This window comes from Manacus candei, unplaced genomic scaffold, assembly GCF_025592945.1.
Source record: "Manacus candei isolate 608988 ecotype Guabito, Panama unplaced genomic scaffold, ASM2559294v1 h1tg000042l, whole genome shotgun sequence".
NCBI classification, from domain to species: domain Eukaryota; kingdom Metazoa; phylum Chordata; class Aves; order Passeriformes; family Pipridae; genus Manacus; species Manacus candei.
The window spans coordinates 3,106,427-3,131,555 of NW_026138090.1; the positions used below are offsets into that span (position 1 = coordinate 3,106,427).

A 25,129-nucleotide genomic window follows, 5' to 3' on the forward strand; every position below is an offset into this window, starting at 1 on the left:
GCTTCTTTTTTAGCTAATTGTAGTGCAACCCTTTTTCGGGCTCCTCCAAGGATTAGGAAGTTTGGAATGAAATTAAAACTTCACATTATGCTAGGTTTCCCATTATAACAACTTTCCAAACAAAAGTAGCCATGAGCACAGGAAATATGAGCCCTTACCCATTTGTAAGGGAGGGGTGTTCTCTCTCTCAGGTTAGAATCAGGATCATCAAAATCTGACTTCTGGTCCTGCACAGGGACAGTCCCAAAAATTACACCACGTGCCTGAGAGTGTTGTTCAAATGCTCATTGAGCTTTGATGGGCTTGGTGCCATGAATGCTTCCCTGGGGAGCCTGATTCAATGCACACTCCCACCCTCTGGGTGAAGAACCTTTTCCTAATAGGTTTTAGCAGTGATTTCTTGCTGTTTTCGAATGCTCAGAATAGAGGCCACGGCACCAGCATGGGCAGAAGGACTGAACGTTTCAGGGCCCACTGCAGTCCAGGAGAATGCTGCTGTTTGAATCCAAACTCCAGACCATGATATTTAGTGCTAGAAGTGGGTACAATTATCCCTTAGGCACAGGAACACTGGTCTGAACCCTCTCAACTAAGTGTAGCCTCTATGAGTTCTTCTTTCAAAGACAAATTTCACCTCAATTTCCTAGGTAAATTGGAAAAATAAGAGGCAGTGGGCCAAAATTGACTCCCAGTGAGTTACTTGTTCATTGTCTGAAGTGTTTCCTTCTAAAGGAGATTGAACATACTGGCAAAACACTATGGGGAATTGTGCAAATTCTGTCTTACTCTGCAAGTAGCACCTGCTTGAAAAGCAGGGTACATTAGCTCCTGGCTGCTGCTGTTAGTCCAGGGTTATCTGCATGAAACTCCTGTCTGCACTGTGGGAATACTCTCTTATTTTCTGGCACCTACTCCAAGCATGAAAAATCGTGAGGGATTGTCTTTTTTCCCTTTTTTTTTTTCTTGCCTTTTTTGTATTTTGGGGAAAATAAATTGTCAGATCAGAGGTTCCAATTGTCAAATTAAAAACCTTTTTAAATTTAGACTCCTAGAGGGTGTAGGAACTTCTGATAGGCATGTTCTAGGGGTGGTGAACTATTTTTTTTTAATTGACTGGAGAAACAGAAGGCAAGCTAATACTGCAGTGATGCAGTATTTCTACTCCTCAGAAAGACAGGGTGTAGGCGTGGGGTCCATGGAGTAGGTAACAGTTTGCAAGCAGCTTGGAGATCCAGAAAGAGAAAGAACAGCAGCATGGGGGATGTAGAGACTTGTTTGGCATGTGTTTTCCATATGCCTCAGGCTATCCATCTGAGGAGGTATATCATCCATGCCAACAGCAAATTGTAAACTGTACCTCTTCAACCAGATTGGTAAGTTCAAAGGGGAAAAGAAAGAAGACATGCCAAGGCATCTTGGTTTTCATGATCTGTGGTGTTTGAGCTTTTGAGGAATACTTGAAACCCTTTGATTTCTGAGTCATGGGAGGATCTCAGTACATTTTGTAGGTGAAGTGGTGTTACTCCATTTTCGAAGAGGTTAATAAAATTCTCTTGGTCAAAATTTCCAGATATCTTGTAGACAGATATGCAGGAGAAGTTAAACACTCACTACAATTCTTCTGAGCTTGTACATATTTGTGAAGGATTGATAGACCTGTTCAAGTTCCACAGGGAGGAGGATTACGTCCTCTCATTCAACTTACAGAGGTTTCCAAAGAACAGTATTTCCTGTGTGATATGTCTCCTCCCTGCAATGAATCCCTTGCTAAAAAGGTTTGAATGAGCATCCAAGCCAGAGTATACCAGGGTGAAATGCTCCTCCTTCTCCATCACTCTTCCTGTCCTTAGATATGTTCATCACTGTCCCTTAGCACCAAGGACCGAGCTCACCTCGTGGAAACTGGGAGATGGGTATGGAAGACACCTCCTGCCCACACGTTACTAACCTAGACCAGGTTGCTCAGAGCCCTGTCCAACCTGGCCTTGAACAATTCCAGGGATGGGGCAGACACATCTTCTCTGAGATACCTGTCCCAGTGATTCCTTCCCTGGGTACAACGTGTCCGAGTCATTTCTCTGCTCGTGCAGATGAAGCAAAGCTTAATTTCTTCCATCAAGCTTTTAGCAGCTAGAGTTGATGGGGCAAGACTTGCCTTTAGATCTAATTAATTTGCCTACCCAGGAGTATTTTGAAAAGCTTCTTATTGTTGAGAAATGTAACACCTCTGAAAAATTTTCAGATGATGAATTTTGTAGTGTGTCCTGGTCTGATCACCCAGTAGGTCTAGTCTGACCACCTCTGTGCTAGGTGGTTGTTTTAACCTATCTACAAAGTTTTGTTTATCTTCCAGAAAAGCATGAGTCTGACTTTGAGGGCTCCACCATTACTAGATTAATCTCAACTGTTAATCACTCACAGTATTTATCCTTTTAAGGGCATTTTCCCTTTTTTCAAACAAAGGAGGTTCCTGCACTCTAATGCCAAAGAACACATGAACAACTGCTTGACTCTGAGTTATCTGTGACCATTAGCATGCTACAATTTGGCAAATACTTAAATGTGTCTTGGATCTGGATTTGAACACAGTCAGTACTTTCAGGCACATATCCCACGGACAGTATGCTCCAAAGTGGATCAAAGTAGCACCAATTCAGGGAAAATGACTAAATTCTCTGTTTAAAAAAATTTTAAAAGGAGGGAAGAGGGTAGCTGAAAAATCTTATAATTTATTTTTATTTATTTTATTAGTGAAAAATAATTTTGAAATTCTAAGTGGCACAACTTTGCCGATTTGGAGGGAGTAATTAAATGCCATATGTTAGCACTAACACATAGAAAAGTTGATAATTAATGCAGGCAGCTCCAGATCCAGGTGTGATTTTGACAGATTGTATACAAGGGGTTTTCACAGGCTTACAGATAGAGATAAAAAGTCTGGTTTCTCCTCTTCCCTTCTGTCTGGGAAAAGAAACCAAAAAAACTACAAAAGCCACCATTTATACATAATTAGCTGTTTATTGATTTGCTCAAAAGAGAAGACAACTTCTGGGAGGAATGGGGAGGAAATGTACTCATTATCTTACTGGACTCCTCAGAAATGCATAATAAAGGGTTATAATTTTGATTTTTCAGAATTTTGGGGGTTTAGAAGAGAGAAATGTTTGTCAAATCTTTAGGGAGATTTCCCATGATTATTACAGGGTTTAATTCTTTTGTAGCATTCAGAAAATAATCTCTACTGCTCTGTTCTCCTGGGTTAGCACAAGCGATCTAATACAACCTGCAAGAAATGCTCATTACTGAAGCAAATTGAGTAAAGCTAAAAAATTAGGCCCTTCAGGATGTTATTCTGCACATTGGATGCAGTGCTGTCAGAAGACAGGAGGCTCGGTTTGAAAAAATCCGCCCCCAGCAGAGAGAGACTTCATCTCATATAAGCTTGGATGGCTAATGCAGCATTCTGGGCTCAAACATGGTGCCCAGGCACCTGTGCTAGTGATGGCAGAGCGAGTCTTGATGGAGTTATGAGAGCAACTCATCTCATTTTAAAACAGGTATTTGCACCTCGTCACACAGGGTTCCTGCATTCTGGGAAACCCCACCCCAAATCCAGCAGGCTTAGCACTGGATGTGTCACTCCAACTGCCCTGGCAGCACAGCTAACCTGTGTTTTTAATATGTTGGGATGGATTAAAGGTGAACCCCATAATGTGTTAATCAAGATGCTGTGTAGCTTCACACCTTCCTTCCTGTGACTAGAACTTCAGGTCTTGTTTACTGTGGCCTTCTGGCTGCTTCTGCTCCATCAAGGAGGGATATTCAGCCACCCCATCCTACCAGCTGCTTCCAAATGGTTGTATCTACTTCCTTCCCACACAGCAGTGCAAAATAGTCAGAAAGTTCAAATAAGCCTATGAGCAAGGTTCAGAAATAATGATGTCAAACACTTGCCAAAAAAAATTTGATTTTTATGGATTTTGAATTATTGAAACCTACCCCAAATGTGGGAGAGAGAGTTAACAAGCAGCAGTGAAATGCTTAAGAGATATGTGCACACAGGTGCTGACCCTTGTGCATTGTTATCCTTCCCCCCCCAGCATTCCTCTTATCTGCTCTCATTGCCCAAAGCACTTGCAGCTCCCAAGCTTTGTCCAGTCCCTCAAAGCTCATTTATTCCTCCTGTCCCTGCAGCTGGAGCTCAGGACATCTAGTGTTATCAAGATGACCAAGATTTGGGGGTTGGCTGGAAGTAACAGCCCTATCTACTGTCAGTAGCAGGGGATAGAGTCCCATGGCACAGCCCATCCCATATTGCTGGGAGAGGTGAGATCAGTCACTGATCTCTTGGCTGTAATTAGGTGAGACAGGTTTAGAGTGCCATCCTTTCCCCAACTAGCAGCACGTAGCACCTGTCCTGACCTCAACACTTGGCTGGATCACATGTTTAATGTTGGGCTCCTCATTTTACAGTCCATGGGAGCAAGCCAACATGCACAGGAAAATTCTCAGGCTTCCCAGATCCAAAGTTTGCTAACCTCTAACCCCCCTTGACCCACACTTCTTGCAGCCCATTGTCTATTTGATTCTCAAACCTTGCCTGCCTGACAGGTAAGAATTCATTTCAGAAAGAGAGAAGTGGCTGACCAAAAATGCAGAAACAGATCCTGGCAGTCAGTCTTATCGAGGTGGAAAAGCATTCCTTTCTCTGTATGAGAATATATCGTTAAAAACTCTTTCAGCCTAATAATATCAGATGTTCTATCAGATGGAGTGAAAACATGTAATTATGATCTTGACAATTGTCACTTTAAATGTTTTTTATTCTGGGCCCCTAGCCAAAAAAAGAATAGCAATTTTCTTAAGCTTCAACACTGATCAGCACTGACTAATGGCCCTGAATGCAGAGCACGTCATCATATCAATATGTTTTCTGTACTCTGAGCATTCTCATGAAATCTGCATTTTTAAGATGTACAGTACAGTACACAGGAGCTGGATGTTTAATTTACTATAAAATCACCCTCAAGCAGCAAACCTGCAAATCATGTTAGTTAAATGGCATATTTATAGGTTTACCAGCGAAACCAAAGGAGGCCGGTGGGGAGTTTGTTGCCTGCTACTCTTTGGAAAATTAAAGCCTTCTGGTTGCATCTCATTTCTTTCGGATCTCCATATGAATCTTTTTGGTTTGAATCTTTGTCCTGGCACCAAAGCAGGACCCAAGGGACCTCCTTTGGGATGCTGAAGTAGGCATTTGTTCAACTTAGCCAGCAGCTGTTTTTAAAAGAGGGTTGGAACCTAGTCACCCTTAGGGTAGACCTGCACACTGTATTTCAAGCCTAAAATCAACCCAAGTTTAAACTGGCTGGTACTAGCTGACACACAGACAGAAATTAAGAGGTTCATAACACAGAGCAGAAGGCAATGCTTGCACCTGTGCTTGGCACCAAGGCTTCCTCCAACCTGACCTCAGTCTGTGGTGTGGAGAAACTCAGTCCTGGCAGCCCAGCTGGGTCCTGGGTCTCAAAACCTCTCCTGTACCCTGCCCATAGTCTTTGGCTGTTGTTGAGGGGACAGGCTGGTCAGGGAACTTCCTCAAACAGATTGCTCAATGCAGTATAGGAATTGTAAAAAGCCAAATTACAGGCATCCTTTCACCAGCAGAAGTGGCTGCCTAGGCTCCTCTTGTAGCTGTGAGCAAGACAATTCAGTTTTCCCATCCTTAAAATAATTATTAACAGCATCAAGGTCAGTTATGTATTATGAATCAGATGTAAAGTTTCATAATAAGACATAAATATCCCAACTTGTTGGTCTTATTTGCAATCACACATATTCAGCTCCTGATCTGTACATAACTGGCTCATCCCGTGCATTCATCATTTTTTAACCCTTTCTGGAGGGTTCACCTGCATGTGGAACCTCAATATAAAGTGTGAATGAAAATGTTCAGTCTTGAGGAATCTCTGCTGAGGAAAACGTCTTCCCCTGGGTATTAAATTCACGCCAATTTTCTTGCAAGCTTTTAGAGTGAGAAGCTGGGGTTGCAGGGGCTGGTCTCTGTTTTGGATTCTGAAAAAATGCACAGTTTTGGTGCTTGCTTGCATAAAAGCTACAAATACTTTTTAAAGTCAGCAATTTAAGGAGAAAATTACTTCAAACACTTGTCATGATCAATAAACATGAACCTCTTCTTGTTATTCTTGAAATTATTAAATGCACTGAAAGTGTTGAAGTATAACACAAATAAAATCCTAGAAAAAATGGACGCGGTTCCTTCTTCCTCAGCTGCAATTTATTCCATTTGACAAACTCATACTAATACAGGAGACAGAGCTGGAGAGCAAGGAAGGATTCATTATTTTTTTTTTGTAAGCCCAGAAATGAAAATACTTCGTTACAAAAATAATTTGCACAATAATAGAAATAAGTAAGTGCAGTGCAGACTCTCTGGAGAAAAGCTTTCCTTCTCTCTTTGCTTCCCCACAAACCCTGACAGTCTGCTCATTAACAGGGAATTGGATTTACATGCCATTTCCAGAGAAGAAGAAAGCACTGGTGTATGTACTGTATAATAAGCACTTTAGATTTTTGGTTTAATATAGATGGGTGGGTGCGTTAACATTTTTAAGTCTTTCCAGAGTGAATTAAGTTTTGATGACCTCTTTCATTTTTGACAAGAGTCCCCAGCTTTAGACCTGTAAATTTGAATTCGATTAACAGGACTGTGTGCGTCCTGCTGCAGCAGTCCAGCTTGTGCTGGTTTTGGTGACAGTGCAGGCAGGAAATAATCTACCAATACTTCAGGTAAAGCACCTTTTTCATGGGTATTTTTTGCAAACTCAGCATTGTTATGAATCTGAGGGTCTTCAAGTGATGTCCTGGAATATGCCTTGTGTCCTCCTGAAGGGGAGAGGGCTGTGGCAGTCTGGAAAAAAAAAACAGCAGAAAAATTTAATGCATTCTTTTTCCAGAGCAGTCAGTGCACATCTGCCTTTCCAGTGCTGTGCATTAAGTTGGCAGAAATTGAAAGCTCAGATAGGAGCTGCCCTCTCAAAACATTTGTCAGGAATATTTTTCATTAGCTTGTATCATTACATGCAAAATCCCTTCTTCACCCTCACTCCATCATGATTTCTTTCACACATGAGAGGGGTGAGGGAATTTATCTGAATTAGAATCTATGCAAAGATATCTTTAAAAGTCCCTCTAACAGAGGATGCTTTCCTTTTAGAAGCCGTTATGGGGAGGTGTATGCAGAGTGACTAAGACAGCCAATTAATATGTTATATAAACAGCAAGCACCACTAGAAAAAGGAGAGAGAGAAAGAAAAACGAGATATTTGGGGTGGGGGTGGAAGGGGGGAAGGGAGGTTGTAAGTATAAAGTGTTTGCCTTAGGACTTGTCTTCAGTTACAGAGCCAGACTCACATGACTGGAGCTTGGTTTGATGTGGTAATGAAGCATTGATCACAGGAAAAAGATGAAATGGCCTTTGCTCATTCATTATTTTTATCTTCTAGCTGTGGAAGACAGAAAATTGTTCATAGGAATGGTTTCGAAGAAGTGTAATGAGAATGATATCAGGGTGATGTTTTCTCCGTTCGGCCAGATAGAAGAATGCCGAATCCTTCGGGGACCGGATGGGCTGAGCAGAGGTGAGTGTGCAGCCTGTAAAGTCTCTTTCCTTAAGTGCTAATTGGGAGCTATATGTCACAGCCAAGGTAGGCAGAGCCGCTGTCTGCAGCGAGAGGTTATGCTGTAATACGTCCCACGTGATGAAGTTACCCACATGAACTTTTCACAGTGACTGAAATTATCACCTTTTATTTCCAGTGTCAGAAAGGTCTCGGTGCCAACGTATTAACTTGTGTTATCACCCTGTTTGTCAGCTGGAAAGGTTCCTTTGCACCCTGAGAAAACACCCTCAGTTTTCTGCTCTCACAAAATCAAAGTTGCTTCCCTGACCCCATTTCTGCTTTGTAGCACAAGGCCAAAATAAAAAGAAAAAGAAGTCAGGACTGTAAATGACCGCTTAAAGGTCATGGGAACTGGCCCACGTTGTAGCACCATCTATCTCCTCCATTCCTGTGTTTTCTGTAACTATATGCAAAACATAGGTCTGCTGTAACTGAGAAGCAAAGAGGTTAGCTTGAACTTGAGAGCTTTGTCTGGACAAAAGTTTGTAAAAAGAAATTTCAAATCTTGTGCCTCTACCACAACTCAAAAACCAGGGGAGAGGTGTTAAGCAGCACCATCAAGGGTGGTCAAGTGGGCGACCTGAACTTGGAAATGAAATGCAGCACAGACTTCAATAGCCAGTGATCCCTTTTGAGTGCAAAAGTGTCTTTTGGGGAAAGGCCTTCTGAAAACATATTGAAAAGAAAAATAAACCTATATTGATGACCCAGAGTGCATATTAACTCCACGGTATATGGACCTGAATTTATTCTCAGACCGTGAACCTTCTCAAAATGTCAGTGCCAGAGTTGCTGAGTGGAAAAGAAAATAGGGATAGTCCCATCTGTCAGTGCAGAAGGATGCTGTGGTACTTGCCATAGCCATTTAATGGCACAGGGCATAAAGTAATTTTAAGTGTGGATCTGTGAAAAAAATCACTTCTATAGAAAAAAAAATAGAAAGCACAGTTTATGCATTTTATTACATTTTCAAAAGGCACAGAAAAAAATAATAGCACCCATTTTGCATATAGACGTGGATATAGATTTAGAATTCTTTCTTTGCTTTTGGATTTACGTGTTTCCAGTAGGCTATAGGATCCACAGTATTTGTGCATGGGTTGTTTTGTTTTGTTTTGCTCAATTTCTTTAAAATACCTATAAATTTCAGCAAGGGAAGTGCAGGTATTCATATATTTTATGACACTGTTTGAAAGAACTTACTGTACTACTTCTGAATAATAAGGACTTGTTGCAAAGACACTCTGGCAAAAAATAGAGAGCCCCAAGAAAATTATGCACTTACATTTATGCTTTGTGATCCCCACACTTTTGGGGCTGGGATGCAGCAGTCCCTTTAGGCGAGGAGAGCCTCTCAACGTTGGCTTTTGCCTTGGGGAAGATTAGGGGAGGGGTCTGAGGTTGGTTCTTGCAGCTCAGTAAGGAATGTTTACTGATGGAGTCGAGTGAAGCCATTATCTTTCTAAACCCAACATTGTGGCAAAATAAGTATTTCTGATTTTCACTGATTTCATTGTGTAAGTAGCACAGGGAAGGGGTGATGGAAGACACAAGTGGGAAAGGAGCTAATTAACTGCTGAAATAACAAGATCTGCGCATCAGATGTTTTGAGCCCCAAAAAAGATTTAATTGACTTGTCAGCATCACCCAACAAAGAAATAGATCTTTCCTGGGATCCACAAAAATCCCACTGCACACTTGCTTTTATTCAACACACTTTGAGTATAGCAGGAGCATAGAAAAGCTAATTATGAAATGCAACAGAGTAAGTGAGGTTGGTGGGGTAGTTTTGTTCTGCCATGAATAGCAATCTCACAACAATCAGAAGCTGAGATTCCTAAGCTGTGCAGGGCAGTATCCTCTGCTGGCCAGCACAGCTGTAGAGTTAATGTGCTGTTCTCTCCTGCTGGAGACTGAAGATCTCAGTCCAGGTAGGTCACACACCAGTAATCGTAGCAGAGCTGTATCCTCTCTGCCACTCGGGTTCATTTCAGTCACAATCACGACTGATATTCTATCATGCCCTCATGCATCATGCCTTGTTAAACTCGAATTGCTTTCTACACACCCATGTTCACACTTGAAAATGAGTTCAGCTGCGCCAACCAGGTTTTCAGGCAGATTTTTATCAGCTTCACAAAACCACCACTCCATGAGCAAAGGCAAAGTGTTGGGAAAATGGTTGGTATCGCACTTGAAATGAAAAGTGGTGAGGGAGATCTGCAGAGGAGGGAGCTTGACTGAAAAACTACAAGGTGAAAAACTGCTTCACTAAAGCAAGAGGGAGAATTTATACAGTTAAATCTTTGTAAAGAGTTCCAATCCTTAATAAGTTTTAATTCATGTTTCCATTTCCAAGATGTTAATTCCCTTCGCCACAAACAGTATTTGTTTTCCCAGCACCGGTCTGGATGTACTTCCCTCCTAGACTCAGAGAGGTGAATGAAAAATAGTCACTGTCTTAGGGAAACACTGACCCTGCCATGCCAAAGCCTTTGGGGACTCAGTTCTCACAGCAGTGAGATGGAAATGTGGTCCAGTAAACTCCATTTGGTATCTCTTTTCAGTTGCATAACAAGTGCACATCATGGGATCTCTGGATGAAAAGAGCTTGAAAAGTATCTTCTTGGTATTTGTGCCAGCTTTTGAGCTTTGTTAAAGGGTTCAGGCAAGTAATCTGCATTACCAGCAGATAGTTGGAAGGAATAGCTCCAGGTTACACTGCTCAGTAGAGCAGTTTTGGTTTGGGCCGGGTTGTTTGTTTGTTTGTTTGTTTTTTACTTAGTAAAAACTATAAAGGTTTCATTTGACTTTTAGACCATGTCTACACTACAACAGCAGCCTCACTGCTGGTAGAGTAACAGTCTGCTGTCAGCTCATAGACAAGATGTAGGGTTTTAGTTTACCATGTGGCTCCAGTAGCAAGGAGAAATCCTGTCCTGTGGCATCAAGAGAAAATGTAACACTTTGTGATGAGTGTGATATAAGTGCTAAGATAAAGGGAGAGAGGGAGAGAGATGGAACTAGTTGTTTCTATTGTAGTTTCTAGCCAAGAGTTGACAGAACTTTAATAAAGTCGCACCCACTGCTGTCACTAGTGATAATGGACCATCAGCATTTCAACTCCAAATTCCTATTGTCAGCTGTTTGAAACTCAGCTGTAAAATGAGACTAAAGTAATGATACAGAGCTCCAGTGGTGGAGCAGTGCATTTTAAAGACACTGAGATTTTTTTTCCCCTGAGTCATGTTTTTCCCTGTTATTATTCACTCCTACATCTAAGAAATAACCATTGTTTATACCTGTAACTTGTTATATTTCGATCAGCTTCAGGAATAGGCAGCAACCAAAAGGCATTGCTTTCCGAAGGCTTTGGGATAGTCCCTGTGAAATTAGTTGGCTGGCAGAGAGTAATTCCTAGCCGTGGATGGTATTAAAAAATAGAAATACCCTGTTGGCTGTAGAGATAAAGAAACCCAGCAGCCATGGAGGCTGGCCCTTGCTTTAGCAGGGTTTGTGGGACTATCTAAAGAAGCTTGCCACTGCCTGTACGATATTCATTATTCAAAGAGAAGGATTCAGCCTGCAGGGTTGTTTAATCCAGCACTTTCTCTGAAGAGCTAAGTATGCTTTACAAAAATTCATGATTGTGATATCATGTACTAAGCTTCATTATCATGAAAAAGCAGAAGTGAACTGCCTCAGATGATTAAGATTTTAAATCACTTATTGTAAACGGCTTAAGGAAACTTTCAGACCTCCTGACTTCCAATGCTGTGTAATGTCTACATGACCACAGATGCCAACACAGACAGCCATGCAGTGATAGCTGGAGTGTGCAAAAATAACCAGAAATACCCAAGTTTGGTTTGTAGCTGTGCCACTGATGTGCTGTATTGACCATAGGTGAGTTGGTCTCTCATCATGTCTGTTATCCTGTTCCTTAAAATAAGGGTAGCAACACTTCTCTGCCTTTGTAAAACACTTTTTTTAGATCAGTGGATCGATATCTCTGTATCACTCTAGGAATTATTACCATCTATAATGATGATTAAAAAAATCCTCTTATCCTTATCACAGGAGCACCGCACAGAAAATTATTCTGCTGTATTGCTAAGTGCAGATTTATATATCAGATACAAAAAAGATGTCAACTGGGTTAATAGCATGCACTGAAAAAACCTGCTAATAACATGTAGAGACAGTTGGATATACCATGAAAATTGTGAAAAAGCTCAAAATGCATTTTTCTACATCTACTAGGCTCCTAATTGTATGATTTTTTAACATCACCAGGCACACAGGACAAGCGAACATTTCTGCAGACATTGATTACAAGGATTGTTTTTTTCACTCTTTCTTTGCTTTAAGAGCAGGTTAGAAAAGAAATAGAGAGTTACTCCACGGTCAGGCAATTTAATTTCATTAAAATCCATTCTTAACTTTCAGATTCAAGGGTATTCTTGATGAATTAGTAAAAGAAAATTAGTATTTGCATCACAATTAATTGCAGGGAAAAGTAAGTGAGGAGATTTTATGCCTTTTTTTTCCTCATGGATGTTTACTGCTCCTTTCTCATCTAAAGTACCATGAAGTGCCAGCTATGGTACACCCTGGATTAGGGGTCCCCTTCTGAGTTGTATATCAGTAAGTGGTGGGAAACAAGGACAGTGGAAGTACTGTATTTTATTAGCTCTTCAGAAGCACATCCATGCCTTATTTGTTTTGCTGTAATGTGGTAACATTTTCATTTTTTCCAATCATTATGGCACATTTAATTTAGTTCTCCCTTGCTGAAACTCTTTTGCAGCTGGGAAGGAAGGAACACATCCAAGTGACCAACGTCTCTGCTGGCCCTTGGCCAGTAACTACATCTCAGATTTCCATTACTGCAGCTTTGCAGCAATCCCTCCCCAGAGGGGAAGTCTGAAATGAAATAATTTACTAGTTTTTATTCCAACAAGAGGGTCATCGAGGCACTGTTAGATACTGTGGTCTTTGGTACCCGTTTGATTCTGTGTTTGTGTAAATTCCACTTACTGGAGTCTGTACTCTGCAGGGTGGGTAATTGGATGTCCAATTAGAAATGCTTGGAGGGAACCACGGACTTCAGGAAATTTAAAATCTAGGAAACTGTCATCTGGTCAGTAGTCAAGTCAGCAGAGCTGAAGAGCTCAGGCATGGTTACAGGACATGCCTCTTGTTACCTTTATGTGCCTCATATGCATAAACTGAAAAGCTTCACTGTGACTTTTTCAAAACAATTTCCTTTGGGCTGAAATGTTGCACTTGGTCTCAGACCTGTCGTTGTGTGTCTTAAGTAATACTTAATGACCAAACATTGCTACAATAAACAATTTGATGTCTTAATTTGTAGATTAAATGTATTTTAAACACTAAGACAGATTTTTGTATGATGTCTTTATTAGGAAGCTGTTTCCCAGGCTGTTCATTCCTTCAGATTGGTTTGTATTAGCAGAATATAGAAAAGGGAAAGTCTACTTTGCAATCTCAGCTGGAAATATTTTAACCCAACTAGAGTTTATTTTTGTCACATTTCAATTTCCATAGCTTTTTATTCAAGCCTTATCTTTTCTTTAAATAGAGGCTTTCATCTCAGAGGATCCCAGATACTCTTTGGAAGAGTATTTGGCAGCTTTTCACTATTGTTTCTTCACAGAAATTGAAGAAAAACTTTGTTTGTGGTGAACTGGGAAGCTGTGGTGCAACCATTCCAGCACCAGCTGCACAGCCACCACACACAGCACTGTGATTGCTCAGGTGTCTTTGAAAATCTCGAGTCTTTTTCTGTGTCAGAATGGTCACTGTATATATATATGTATATATTCTTCTTCTTTTTTTTTAATTGTTTACACCTGCCATTCTTTCATCTCCAGCACTTAAAAAATGTGTTTTTAAATTTCCAAACAATGTCTATGGGTTTTGCATCTCCTTTTGGCTTCACTGAGGGCTTTAAAACCACTGGTAGATCACAGTAGTTGGATGAGTTTCTTGTGTAGGTATGAACCTTACCTGAGGATTCCATACTTAAAAATGTTCTACTTCACTTGCAGCTTGCAAGTATTGGTGTTGTGTTAGACTGTGTATGAACTGCTGACTGAACATTTCACAACAGTCTAGAAAAGCTTGAGATGAGAAGAATCACATGGAGTAGGAGCTGAAATGGGACAGAGCTGATATTTTTTAAATATTTCAAATATTCAATCACACAAGCAGCAAACCTTAGGTTTGGGATTGCACGGATCAAGGAGGAGGTTTATCAAATTTCACACCTTTTTCAAATTTCTTTTCCAGTTTGTGTTGGGAGGGGGGTAAGGAGCAACCCTGAGAGTTTAGTTGTTCTCTCAACAGAGATGGCAGATGTGATAATGTGCTCCAAAACACATCTCCTGTGACAGAGCTGGGTGCCTGCCTCCAATTCCACCTGCAGGAGGAAATTACTTCCAGCAGCCTTTCCCCAGTCAATTGTTTTTCTGGTGTAGGGGGTGAGAGAGCAGCCTTGGAGAAGCAGCTAAAACTCTTAGACCTCCTTTCTCCCTCCCCTTTTGCTTCTGCCACTGATCCCTGACATTTTGAAACCAGACCTGAAAAAGTAAGTGCAAGATGACTTGCAGGATGACTATATTTACAGAAGAACCTAGTTTTTGGTGCGACTAGGTAGCTGGTGGTACAAAATGAAGTCATTTCAAGGCTTTAGCTATAGAAATACCCCCTTCTCCACATTTTTTCTCCCAGAGAGCTCCATAGCTCCAGTAAGAAGGGAATAATTGAAGTATCGGGACTCAGTGTGGTAGAACAGAAATAGTTTGCTTGTAGCTATTGGTCTGGAAGAGCTCAGCCCACGGCATGCCAATCAATGCCATGTTTCATAGGATGAGGTAAGAGGTTACGAAAATCTTTCTTGTTTCTTTGCACCACGAGGCATGAAATCTGATTAGTCTTGTCCTCTTATAATTGTGATTTACAGCCCTAAAGCTGGCAGTGTGTTCCCAAAAGACCACCTGTGTCCACGCAGTACAGTGAGTGAGAGTATGCTGGAAAGGGTTTTCCCAACCCTTTAGAAACATAAACAAATGAAATACAGTTTCCTTGGACATCAGCTTCTGATTAAATTCTAGGTGCCCAACAAAACCATCCTCCTCGAATGCACATGTACCCCATAGAGGAAAATCAAGGTCCTGCCATTGGCCATGGCAGAGAATACAAGGATCCCAGAGCAGATTTTCTGACCACCTTAATTACAAATGCAAGTGATAGAGTTAAGTAGACCTATTCCTATGATACAGGCTTAGCTCTCCTCTGGTGTGGCAGTCTGGTTAAGAAGGAAAGGACTTCACAGTTCACACATAATAAAATGTATAATATCCCATACTTCATGCATAACATAATGTATACACACACATAATAAATATACAAATTTTGTGTGTGAGCGTCCAGTTTTGGTAGCTTAAAAATAACCCTTGAATATGAATACATGTAGCAATGTCTGGAAAGATAGTTAAATGGAAATATAGCTAGAGTTTAATTGGGGGGGTTGATGGTAACCACTGAAGGTCTGGGTTTTCAAATAATTTAGAAATAACTTTGTTTACTGAATTTTTGCCATGGTTATTGTGGTAAATTGGGTATTTACTGTGCAAATGGCCACTGTCCATTGGTGGGAAGTGGCCTGCTGACTGGAGATAACAAGGGGACCTAACCTTGTAGCCTCTGGCTGGCAAACCCTAATTAAAATGCAGCCCCATCCTCTCTGTGGAATGCTGTTTCCAAATGCTCATATTCAAGCTGCATAACCTCATTCATCAGGCATTCCCCTTGCCCACAGGACAAGTCTCTTTCAAACTGGTACAGAAATCTGCTACGAAGGTCTTTTTGCTCCGTGACAAAGGCAACGGGACCCATGCAAATGGTTTGGGCTGAGGAGCGAGGAGGAAGGCTTTGCAGTGTTGTTGGGCACGGAAAGTCCCCAACAGCTGAGCTCTGTGGTTAAAAAGAGAAAAAGCTTAAGGGAGGGAAGGGAGAGTCTGCTTTATCTTGAGAGGAATGCAGCCTTATTTCTCTGCTGATTCACATTTCTTTTGAGACCTGCTAATTGCAACATCTCTCAGTAAGTTACTTACAGCAGAACTACTGGGGAGAAATTGTGATAAATGCATAAACTGTGTCTTATTGATTTTTGTTGACTTTTTACATGCTTCTTATGCATTCGAACCCTCCATTCAGTAATTGTCACTATGGTACACACTCCTGGATAATGAGAGCCAAAGAAGCGACTGAAGCAGTTTCTTGACCATTATCAACAATATTATTCAAGGCTCTGTATGGGGTTCCTTGCCTGCCCTCCAGTATATCTCTATTTCTGCTCATCCCCCATTGAATTTGCAAGACGAGAAATTAAAGCCCTTGGTGTTATTTCCTCTGTTAATGGTAATAATAGAAATGGTATTAAGAGAGATTACTGTGAGACTGATGGTAAATTTGGGCCTCTTTAATTTTAGTGCACAGCAGCAATATGGAATCTAAGCAGAGGTACTGTGGTTTATTTACCTTTCTACTGCACATTTTGTCTAGATTGCTGTACAGAAAGCTGGTTTGTTACATCATATTCTGTGACAGAAATTTGTTGCTGAACAAGATCAGTATAACAACATGTAGTGTGGCTAAACAGTAGTAAGACATCATCAGCTGTTTTGTTACCTAAGAAATACGTGAAGTTTGGGTAAAAGAATTATGACTTCTGATTTTATGATGCTCACCTATCAGCCAGAGGTACGTAAGACAGCTTAGGTTCTCTTGAATCAAGGACCTTTGCATTAAAGAGGAAAAAAAATACCACATGATGCAAAAATGCATTGACTTTATTTTCATGACTAGATGTAGTGCTTTTGGGTAATGATCAGGCATTGCTTTCTCTTACTGTTGTTTGATTAAAATGTGAATACAGTCTTGACTTGATAATCTTACCAGGTACACACAGAGCTAAAAAGAAAAGGTATTTTATGCCTCAAATTGATTTGCATAAACCAAACAATCTGTTGCTTGTTGGATTGCAAAATGGTTTATTTTGCCCATTGGCCACAGGGGCAACAATATTGTATTTTTGATGCCAGAATGTAGCTTTCATGCATTAGCTCTCAAATGACAATATGCTTTAGCCTCTCAGTGCTTAGATCTGCTTCATTTGGAAATCTTTTAAGTAGTAATAATAATAATGTTTTGAGGAAATTGAGTGGAACACTAAATTATTCTCTGAAACCTAAGTTCAAACTGTGCAAGGCTAAGGGAGCTGAAAATCAATGCACTTTTAAAGTCATTAGAGATCACAAGTGAAATAAGTCTGTGTTGCTTTAGCTAAGCTTTTAGTGTGCCATGGTATTATTACAAAATCAGCCTGAATCTGCATTAATTTCACAGTCTTTTTCTTTAAGATGCCCAAGGGTGCATGAAGAATAAAATGTAAATCTCAGGAGGCAGTGTTTTTATTAGCCAAAAGGGCAGTGAGTCATGCACTAAAAAAGTTGAACTGTACCATGCCCAGTGTAGGTATGGCCAACAGTACTAAAAGGGTGGAAAAATAGCCCAGGCATTAGCCTACTGGCTTTTCATTATGATTTAAAAGGCTGAGAAGGAAAAAAAAAGTGATTTTTCAGGTGTTCATGCACATAGCTTCAGAATTGTTCAAGATGGCGATAGCTTTAGAATTACACTTGTACCTAGAACTAGGAGAAACAAAAATAGTAAAGATTTTTATTTTTGTTATTTTCTTAAATGTTGAGATTCCACCTACATTACTGAATTTTGTCTGAGTCTTTTCACACATAGTCACAGGCTACACAGTGGAGTTTTTCTCATTCTAATTTGTATGATCATTCTTGGTGCATCACAGTAATGTGTGATGTAATGGACCCCTGTATTAAATTCTCAATTCAGCTGTCGGTAATGCCAGTCATTTATTCACAGTTTACCTGCACAAAAGCAAGCAATTGTTAATGCATGGTCTGAATAGACTTAACTATGCAATCCAAAGGCTATGTAAAAGCCTTACTTATTTCAAACCCTGTGGCTAAAGAACAGAAACAGAAACTAAACAACATGAAAAAAAAAACCAAAACCAAAAATTTAAAAAAAAAAAAAATCCAAACAAAAACCTTTCACATCACCCATCCCCACCTAATTTTTTTTCTTTCATCTATGGTCAGATTAGCAAGTCAGCACTGTCGATAAATAAACTAGAGAAGTTGTTTATTTTTATGTACTACTGAGAACAGTGTCGTCTTGTGGCCGTTCTCGTAGACTGTGTTGGTTTAACAAGCGTCCAACCCTTTTGTCTTGTTGTTTTTTGTCTTTCCTGCTCCCTGTCCCCTTGTTCCCACAGGCTGTGCGTTTGTCACATTTTCTACAAGGGCAATGGCACAGAATGCAATCAAAGCCATGCACCAGTCTCAGACCATGGAGGTACAGTACTGTATCATTTGCCCTTTCTTTGTTTTCTTTGTGCAAATGATTGCGAATGGTAAAGCCATGCTCTCCTGGATCAGATCAGACACATGACAATCACAGATTTAAATTTTTTACCAGCTCACTCTACTTGTCTTTGTGAAGCTTTATTTTTCTTAAGCACCTGAAAGCGCACAATGAGGTGGCTGTGTGGTATCCAAACACAGCTCTCTATCCTGTTTTCAGTGGCATTCAGCAGAAAATAAAATGCTGTGAATACCACTCCTCAGTCGTACTCAGAGTATATCTGATGAGTAAATTATCTCTATTTTTAGCACACATACCCCCTCGAAGAAAAATCTTAGTTTCTTTTAAATAGATTTCTAAGTGTTGTGATTTGCACTACTCTGAGAAAAAAAACTCAAGAGATTTAACGTGGCCACGCTGAGTTACTAGTGCATGTGTTTTTCTGCAAATAGAATCTCTTTTTAACTTAATATAATTTTGCCTTCTTCATGTAGCCAATAAAAATGCTAATGATGACAGAGCATGTTGAAGTGTGGCACTTCCTGCAGAGCACCGTCGTGGCTGGCCCCTCACAAGCAAGATTCTTTATTCCCTTCCAAACTGCCTCTATGGCCTTGGATTTTATGCTGATGAGCAGCTCAAAACTTTAAACTTGTTCACTTAATGTGACTGTAGCTGCAGGTTAATGATCCGGTCGTTGGAGTGGTTATCGAATGCCACGGCTTGTCTGGCAATCTCAAAACTTTTTTCAGTCTGTGATTTTTGTCATGGTCTTTCAGAATTTTGCACAAAAAACCGCACAAGTATGAAATCTTTACTTACTCTGGATCTTCTAGCTTATCATTGGAGAGTGCATGTTATACTGTATTATGTATACTGTATCTTCGTGTAGTGATGATTTTTCTCAGAGGTGGCATTGATGTTATGTGCACTTGTTTCTTTTTTTTTTTTCCTTTTTATTTCTTTTTCCACCAGGACCTTTCAATTTTTATTTTTTTTTTTTTCTCTCAGTGATTTTCCTTTGCAATGCTCTAGTCTCCCAAAGCATGCTGGGTGCTAAACAATCATTATTGCGTCATGTCGTTGAGCTGCTTTGTGTAACGAGCCAAGGGGGGAGACCAGGGGTGGGAGGGTGGACAGAGGAGAAGGAACAGAAAATAAAATTCCAGCTAGTGCATGAAACTGTCACTAACTGTTTCCTGTATAGCACAAGTAATGATATCGGCATTGCAAAGCTATTGTCGTTCCAAACATCACGTTTGAATTTGGTTGAGCTTCTTTTATAATCGATGTGTTTTCTTTTCAGTGCAATGCATTTTTAGACCCTGGGTATACAGTTTTAGATGAGAATCTGCCAATGAGATGAGAATAATTGAAATTATATTTACTAGAAAGCTGCTGTTATACAGTCTATGCAGTCTGATAGTATATTATGAAAAAACTGCCACTTTGAGTCTCAAAATAATACCTGTAGTAATTTGTCTGCCATGCACTGCTCCTTTAATTTGGATATATATGTTTTGATGAGTTTGATTCCAAGTAAAAAGGAAATGTTTATTGGTAATACTGTGTTTTACCTATGTGTTTTAATGTATTTTTCTGTCTAGCAAAATGAATTTTACACAGCTCTACTTAAGAAGATGGTAAAATTAAAGACATAACACCTCCCAGACAAATTCTTCCATTCCTCTGTTGTATGCAGCACTCCAAAAGAGACTGTGTTTTGACAGGATAATCCTAGTGACATTAATTCTATAGAATCTTGGATCAATTCTATAGACTCTTGGACCAAAATACTTCTCAACACCTTTAGAGACATCATCACTGAGATCTCCATATAGGCAAGGCAATTCCAAATATTTTGCACTTTGAATATCTGGGTCTTTGTGTCAGTTGAGCTTAGGCTGGGAGTCCCTTCTTGGAAAGAGGCCGTACACGCTCCCTCTCCATGAGGGAGGGACTCATTGGAGGCTGTACCTGCTGCCCTGACAAGACACAGGAAAATACGAAGGCAGCACAAATTGTTGGGAAGAAAATGGCACTAAATGATATGGACATACCATGCCATTGAAAGAGGAAGGGAAATGCACCTTGCATATGTGCTGGAAACCTCCTCTCAAGATAGAAAATGGAAGTGCATAAAACAGAAATCACCCTGTAGGCAAAAAAAAAATGGATATTGCTCACTTTTGCCAAGACTCCTCTAGTAGAAAGTTAACTTGGGTTGACTGTCATTAAATGTCAACTCTCAGCCTGAAACAGTCATCCTTGGACACTTTTGTTTCATGTTCTTTTGCAAACAAAAGTGGACTTAGGGGACCATGTATAGTACACAATTGCATTTCAACCCAATTACTACAGGGTTTTTTTTTCTGATTTCATTATTTTCACTTCTTTAGCACGCATCATTGACCAAGATGAATTTTCAAAGTGGGCTAGGAAAGAACAATGGGGATGTTAAGTCCAGATGAACACGTCATATAATGATACATTCTCTTACTGCTCTTTCCACCTGACTTACTGACCTGATTAAATCAACTGATTTAAAAATATAATTGCTGCTCTAGAGTGTTTGCTTTTCTATCTCATTTCTGTGGAGGTTTTTTGTTTGTTTAAGGCATTCAAATGCAGCATCAGTAGAAGACACTAATTTGTTATCATGGAGTAAATTTGATACAACAATAACAACCCTTTTCTCATATAGAGCCACTTGCTAGATATAATTTCAGTCTTCAGAATGTTTGCTTTCTTGAAAATGATGAAGTGATGAAATATAGAGCAGACAGTGAAAAAAATGAATTATAGATTCATAAATTGCAGAGATATTGTTTTTATACAATTTACTGACATTTAAGCATTCATAAATATGTCAGCTGTAGTGTTGAGTGCTGAGCTGCTGAACTGAAAACTGAAATAGCCATATAATATTTCTTCCTTTGATACTCATTTCTATTTCTTTGGAAATAGACTTTATTCTCCTGTACATCTAAGTAGAAGGCAGTAAGTTCCGGTTGTTCTTAACCCAGTGTTACCAAACCTTGTAATAAATAGAAACAACTTGCTTTTTTTTATTAGAAAAACCCGAAAAATCTCTCTCATACTCTCCACCCCCTGGCTCCTTTTTCTTTTTTTTTTTTTTTTTAAATTATCTTATTTTTAATATTAGTATAAAAATCACTAGAGAGAGGTAATTGTGTAACAAGCCAACTCCTCCATAATCTTTATTTGATTGCTGGAGTGTTATGTATCTCCTTTCTCTCTCACTGAAACACTGAAAGACCTTTTTACAATGAAACACACAGGAAAGGAATTGGAGGTGGAATAATAAATCACAAGTGATGATTTTCCAAGATAATTCTAAAGGAATGGTGTTGATGAAAGATCTTCATACAAGAGATATTGTTATTGTGGTTTATTTCATCATTTCATCTGATGATCGTGAATATTTTTATTATTTGTCCTGGTGTGAGGTTTTTCAGAGGAAAAGGTACATGGCTGCTTTTTGTAAATAATCAAGGACAGGCTCTTTTCTGAAGATGTTCACAGTGTTGTGAGGGCAGCCACGGGAAGAATTAGGTTAAGTATAACCCTGCTCCGCATCCCACGCTATACACTTTGTCTAAAGCACTGCTGTGTTTTTTGGACTTGAGTCACTTATCACTCCTACCATTGTGTTCAGATTGAAGTTAGACAAGAAATTAGTATAACAAAGCATGGCGGGTGGAGGGAAGTTATTCATTGGATCCTATGAAGTTGAAAAGCAGTATGAAATGGATTGACAGTTTCTATGACTCATAAAATGCTTGAATTAATTTGAAGAACTGAATCATTGCAGTGTATAGTTTGCTTCCTTGATTTGAAAAAAATGAAGACTTGAAAAGTTAAAATACGAAACATTTCCTAGCATGGAAAAGAAACACAGAGAAATCAACAAAGACATCTTTCATAATCACATCTCATTCTCTCAGTGACTTTGCCCAGGAATGCATAATTTGAAGTCCAAGGGTAATTCCAGCTTACCTCAAAAGTCCATCTGGTCTTTGACCTCCTACTTCTTCCCTACAGTCCCTCAGACATGGGTGAGGCGTAGGCTGCAGACCAGATCTCTAGTTCTTTCTTACAGCTTCTCTATTTCCTAAGGCGTCTAACAGCCCTCCCATATCATGTAACAAGAGGCTGATAGAAGCAATAGAAGAAATGGTGGCAATCAGGAATGGGCTGCTATCACCAGAACTAGTCACTTTTGGTCTGCATCCTGCCCTTTGTTCACATCTCAAGGGTACTTGATACAAAGCGTGCCTGGGAGCGGACCACAGGTGGGTGAATTGACTGGGGGTCCTTGACATGAAAACTCACATCAGCAACTCACTGATGACGGGCGATGCAGTGAGGCTGCTGCTCACAGTCTGTTTACACAGGGAACACAAGCCAGTGTAGGGCACACAAGCCCAGCTGCACTGAGTGACTGCACAGCCAGACCGTGGTGGCAGGGCGGTGTTGGCTGTGTGGTCCCTGGCAGCAGAGAGGTTGGACACCTCTCCCTTTGGCAATGCCTTGAAAACAGACTGCAGACAAAGCATCACGTCCATCTCATCAGTGGCGAAGCTTAATTAAAGCAGACTGGTACACTTTGCTGTCTCTGGCAGCGATTTTGATAGCTGGAAGGAAAAGAGAGCCTGAGGAAAGGTGCTTTATAGAAAGAACCGGGGAATCAATAATTTCTTCATGGCCTTTTTTCCTAAGAACCTGAAAATCTTAGTCCTTGCGGTCCTACAAATGCCAGTCACAAAGAGAGGCTGAACGACCTGGTCATGCCATTTCCAGTGGCCCTACAGGACATGGCTGAGCTCAGGGTGTGAGGATGACTCGGTGTGATTTAACCCTTCTGTCTTTCCTGATCTGTCTGACCACAGGGCTGCTCTTCGCCAATCGTGGTGAAGTTTGCTGACACCCAAAAGGACAAGGAGCAGCGGCGTTTGCAGCAGCAGTTGGCTCAGCAGATGCAACAGCTCAATACTGCCACTTGGGGAAACCTCACAGGTCTTGGAGGACTCACGCCACAATATCTAGCTGTAAGTTCATTTCAGAGGCGGTGGCTGTATTATACTGTATTTATTTTAGAACCGTGGTAAGCCATATAGTAAACTCCCTGCAATAAATTGCTAAGCCCTCCAGGATACGTAGTGTGTCTTCTGGGCGTGTTTATCACATGGACTAGAAATAAATAACAAGGAATAGAAACCAGATAAGCATTTAGAGATGTGTCAGTGTTGTCAAAGGCAAGCATCTAAAGTACCCTCGTGCTGCAAAATAAATCATAGATTCATAGAAAGGCTTGGGTTGGAAGGGACCTTAAAGATTGTCTAGTTCCAACCCCTCCACCATAAATAAAATTTGATTTCATTAGTTTTATTGGGTTTTTGAATGTTAGAGTCTGGTTTTTATAGCTGGAATAAAATTTAAGTTCTTCCTTAGGGGAGGACAGACAGGCAGCTCAGTATGGCCTACAGTAGAGGCCATATCTATATGGTGCAGCCTCTAAACTAGAATGTTGTGGATCAATCATCTACTTTTCCACATTTTCATTTGGGAATGGCTTTTTCTTTAATGCATGGTCCTGTCAATGCTAAACATGTGTGGTTCATACAGCCTCATACAGAAAGTGAAGGTGGCCAGGAAAAGCCATTTATTTCTCATAAATTTAAAATTATATTTCCCTTGGTCCATTTGTAAGGTGAGAATGAGGTGTTAGCTGCTGTCCCTGCTGGAAAATCTGAAATCCACAGCCACCTGTCTTAGGTCATGGGTGGCCAAGAGACACTGCCCTGCAGCTCAGCTGAGAGGGAGCCTCTGCCTTTTGTGGCTCTGGAGTTGAGACGTTTGGCTGAGAAGCTTTTGGATAACTTGAGAGTTCCTGATGCTTCTGAGTTAGACAAATAGAACCGTATGAAGTACAAGGCCAATGCTTTGTCCTGAACCTGGGTTGGGGCAATCCCAAGCACAAGTACAGGCTGGGAGGAGAATAGATCAAGAGCAGCCCTGAGGAGAAGGACTTGGGGGTGTTGGTGGATAAGAAGCTCAACATGACCCATGGATGTGAGCCTGCAGCCCAGAAAGTCAGTCATGTCCTGGCCTGCGTCATGTCCTGACCTGCATCACAAGAAGTGTGACCAGCAGGTTGGGGGAGGTGATTCTGCCCCTCTGCTCTGCCCTCATGAGTGCATGAGCACCTGGAGTGCTGCGTCCAGCTCTGGGTCACAGCTCAACATAGGAAGGATGTTGAGCTGCTGGAGTGAGACTAGAGGAGGCCACAAAGAGGATCAAGGGGCTGGAGCACCACTCCTATGGAGACAGGCTGAGAGAGCTGAGGTTGTTCAACTTGGAGAAGAGAAGGCTCTGGAGACACCTTAGAGTTTTCAGTACCTAAAGGGGGTCTCCAAGGAGTTTGGAGATGGACCTTTTACAAGAGAATTTAGTGACAGGACAAGGGGTAATTACTTTAAACTGAGAGAGGGCAGGTTTAGACTAGGAAGAAATTGTTTCCTGTGAGGGTAGTGAGACACTGGCATGGGTTACCCAGAGAAGTTGTGGATGCCCCATCCCTGGAGCTGTTCAAGGCCAAGCTGGATGGGGCTTAGAGCAACTTGGTCTAGTGGAAGGTGTCCCTGCCTATGGCAGGGGAATTGGAACAGGATGATCTTTAAGGTCCATTCCAACCCAAACTGTTCTAGGATTCTATGATTCTATGAAACAGATGTATCTGTATATATATACCGGGTATGCCATAAATACATAATTTGTGTGCATACAATGCTTTGGTATAGTGTTATAAACAGCAATTTACCCAGCAATTAAAAATATGTATTAATACTGAGGTAGGATAATTAATACTGAGATAGGCTAAATTAATATATACAAATACCAGTCTAATGAATATCTGT

General features: G+C 40.6%; 1 protein-coding gene across 15 annotated transcripts in view; it reads left to right on the forward strand.

Annotated features, from left to right (window-relative positions):
* CELF2 (CUGBP Elav-like family member 2) overlaps positions 1-25,129 on the forward strand; it is a 455,290-nt gene that overhangs the window by 377,421 nt on the left and 52,740 nt on the right. For all 15 annotated transcript variants that reach the window (XM_051795196.1, XM_051795186.1, XM_051795182.1 and 12 more), the window contains 3 exons: positions 7,527-7,661; positions 18,100-18,179; positions 23,102-23,260. In XM_051795196.1, the coding sequence (XP_051651156.1) occupies positions 7,527-7,661; positions 18,100-18,179; positions 23,102-23,260 (374 nt within the window). The remainder of the gene's footprint in view (positions 1-7,526; positions 7,662-18,099; positions 18,180-23,101; positions 23,261-25,129) is intronic.